Source organism: Dendroctonus ponderosae, unplaced genomic scaffold, assembly GCF_020466585.1.
Source record: "Dendroctonus ponderosae isolate FM_Combo_2020 unplaced genomic scaffold, Dpon_F_20191213v2 Dpon_F_20191213_544, whole genome shotgun sequence".
In the NCBI taxonomy this organism is placed as follows: Eukaryota; Metazoa; Arthropoda; class Insecta; order Coleoptera; family Curculionidae; genus Dendroctonus; species Dendroctonus ponderosae.
This window is the reverse complement of record NW_026018760.1, coordinates 9663-12448: the sequence shown is the minus strand read 5'-3', so window position 1 is coordinate 12448 and position 2786 is coordinate 9663. Positions and strand designations below refer to the sequence as shown.

At 36.8% G+C, this 2786-nt stretch overlaps 1 protein-coding gene across 1 annotated transcript; it reads right to left on the bottom strand.

Moving 5' to 3' along the window:
- Nucleotides 1–592: 592 nt before the first annotated feature.
- LOC125504715 lies at nt 593–2470 on the bottom strand. Its single transcript, XM_048667100.1, has 4 exons — nt 2083–2470; nt 1724–2029; nt 1449–1670; nt 593–1191 (listed from the first exon to the last, which is right to left on the bottom strand). The coding sequence occupies exons 1-4, from the start codon at nt 2390–2392 to the stop codon at nt 608–610; spliced, it is 1422 nt and encodes a 473-aa protein (XP_048523057.1). The 5' UTR covers nt 2393–2470; the 3' UTR covers nt 593–607.
- Nucleotides 2471–2786: the final 316 nt, after the last annotated feature.

Here is a 2786-nt window from a genome sequence, read left to right as displayed (position 1 = left end):
GGATGCAACCAGGCACCTCTAATATCCGAGAAGAAATACAAGCCTGCTTGCAAATGTTAAGCTCCATCCAAACAGTACCCTACTAAATGCGCTCCTAAGAATGATAGAAAAGAAGATAAGAACGTTTTTTAGCTGATTAAAGCTATTTCGCTTAACTTTCCATATGATGTATTGAACAATTTAGTTACCATACTGATTGTGAAATGTTAAATAAACCGGAGGTGATAGTAATTAAAGAATTGTGTAYTCTGTGCAATAAAAGTATCGATTCGGTGCTAAAAAGTGTAAGTTTTGYSCAAATMATTTAGCTTTTCAAGATCCAATAATTTTTTCGTAGGAATTTGCAATTTATAGCACTTAAACAAGTTCATTTTAATAAAATTTCTTATAATTGATAYATTATCAAAGTATTTATATTTTAATTGCATAATTRAATTAAAAATTGTTGYTTTAAAGGRCATTTTACTCTTTTTGAATAATAACGGAAGCAACTTTATTAATTACRGTTTTTTAAATTGTTCTTGTTTAAAGCATTATATTTTTATTTTCTAACCAACGCTTATGAATAAATCACACACTCAATGCTCCATTGTTCAATTAAACTCACTCACCTGGATAATTCGTGGTAAAACCAGCAAATCTCCTCCGGTAATACAGCTTGGCGTAGCCTTTCTTCATATTCACGAATTCGCTTCTTATAATCAACAAATACATTTTTAAACTGAACAAGTACCGAATCTGTAGAGGGATCTCTACTAAGAGGTAATCCAAGAGACGCATAAATTCTGATATTTTGTTCATACATGCTTTTCCTTGGATTCGATCTGTATATGTCATAGAAGGCTTGGCACATAGTGCTGTAGATGACCTTTAAGTATTCGCCTTTATTTGGAATAATACGTTTTGACTTTGCATTCACATAGCGGCGAAGTTTTTCAGTGTAGACCAGAAGGTCTTTAAGCTGACGATTAGTGAAAGCGTCCTTTATTTCTTGGAGAATTATATCGGCTTCCTTTTGGGCTACACGTTGTTGATGTTGGAGCTCGGTTTTCTGTCGTTCTTTTAGAGCTCCAGATACTCGAGCCTCCTGGTATCTGATTGAGTAGAATGGCTTTCGTGCCCGCAGAAGTTCTTGTTTGTTGCACACGGTTTGATAGCATTTTTTCGCGATTTGTTTCAATGCTTTAGCACCTATAATTGAAATTACTCATGCAAAAACGTCTTGTGATATTGGGTTTAATCTATTTTTTTAACGTCAACTTTTTAATTATTCGAATACCTCATCTTTGCTATCATCGCCTTAAAATGTTACTTTGTCAAATAGATTATTGGCGCTATTTGGTTTCTGTATAAGCGCTGGTAATTAGTGTGTATAAGTGAGTTAATAAAAAAAAAATAGTTTCAAGTTTCAACTTTTCTGAGGAAAACCTACTTTATAACAATGATACCTTGCTTATTGGGTCCATAGACGCCTGGCTCATTAGGAATGTGCTTCAAAAATACTTTATCCAAATACATTTTATCCAGATATTTCTCGGCCATAAAGTTATCAATATTTGATGTGTAATTTTGCACGGGTTTCATCAGATATGGGTAAGGGTATGGAGGGATGGGGTCATGACTGCTCCCCACTGAGTGCAAAGATTCCTTTATGCTCAGGCCTGCAGGGTCTGGAAAATATTATTGATGCACGGTTGTTAACTGCTAAATTAGGCTTGCAGACGCGTTCGCATTTTGGTATTATGTGGTATCACCAGCTCTCGGGACTCTTCACGGGGATATAGATTTTTAAATAAAGGGCTTTGTTTATTTTTCTTCGGCTTGGTTTGCGGAGTCGGCTCAAAGGGCTTGTGTGCCGCATAGTTTTGCTTCCAAGCAAGTCTTCTGATAATTTTGAAATGATCCCTTAAGGGTCGTCCTGGTCGTTCACCAATGCAGTTTTCAATTGCTTCATAACAGTCCATCACCCCCATTTTAAAAACTTCGGGCTTTTGCCTGGATGAGGCATGTTTCAGGTTCTCAACCAGACCTATTGAACAATTTTTCAAAATCGATGTGTAGAATAGTTGAATTTTAATTTGCCTTCTTCGAATTCAGCGCATAAATACATGTTTCTAGTTGAAACGCTCCATGCCGTTAAATCATCCGGGTCTATGCTCAAGACATGACCAATGTCCTCCATCGCTCCTCCATACTGGGCAGCTTTCGCTCTAGCTGTTGATCTGCCGATTAATGTGCGTCGATCGTCTGGATTTTCCTTAACCGCTTTGTCGAAATATTCAAGTGATTTGTCATATTTTTCCAGGCGTGAAATATGGTACCCAATTTCCCGGTTCACAGTTTTGCTGCCGTGGATTTCGTCCCCTGTTCCTAAAAGTTTCCGCCCCTGCATATTTGCAATTAAAATTTACTTCATTAGAACAATAAGGTAATTTTGACAATCGTTTTGAGTCAAAATTGGCAAATTTTATCACTGGCACAGGCCAGGTAGTAAAATCCTGGATGGACTTCTGATATGTATGTGCCCTGTGTTATATTGGGGAAATAAAGAATATCGGGAAAGTTGTAAAAGCCAGCTCAGAAAAAAATGTGTAACTCTTTCCGGAAGGTCGTGATATAGCTGGGAAACACAGACACTGTTCCTTCTAAAATTTAGGTACATACGTTCTGGAGAAACTTTGGTAAATTCGAGTTCAAAAAAATTGGTGTGACGCACTGTATATCATATTTTGAGGTGCAACGGGTAACTTCAACATTTTCTCACTAAAAGTTGTAAGCACTCAGTA

Bases quoted from the DNA above. Each gene is read 5' to 3' on its own strand.
- LOC125504715 (XM_048667100.1), bottom strand. From the start codon at position 2,392: ATGCAGGGGCGGAAACTTTTAGGAACAGGGGACGAAATCCACGGCAGC. The intron at 2,030-2,082 runs GCAAATTAAAAT...ATTGTTCAATAG, and splicing joins ATGCGCTGAATTCGAAGAAG to GTCTGGTTGAGAACCTGAAA. The intron at 1,671-1,723 runs GTCTGCAAGCCT...AATATTTTCCAG, and splicing joins TAATACCAAAATGCGAACGC to ACCCTGCAGGCCTGAGCATA.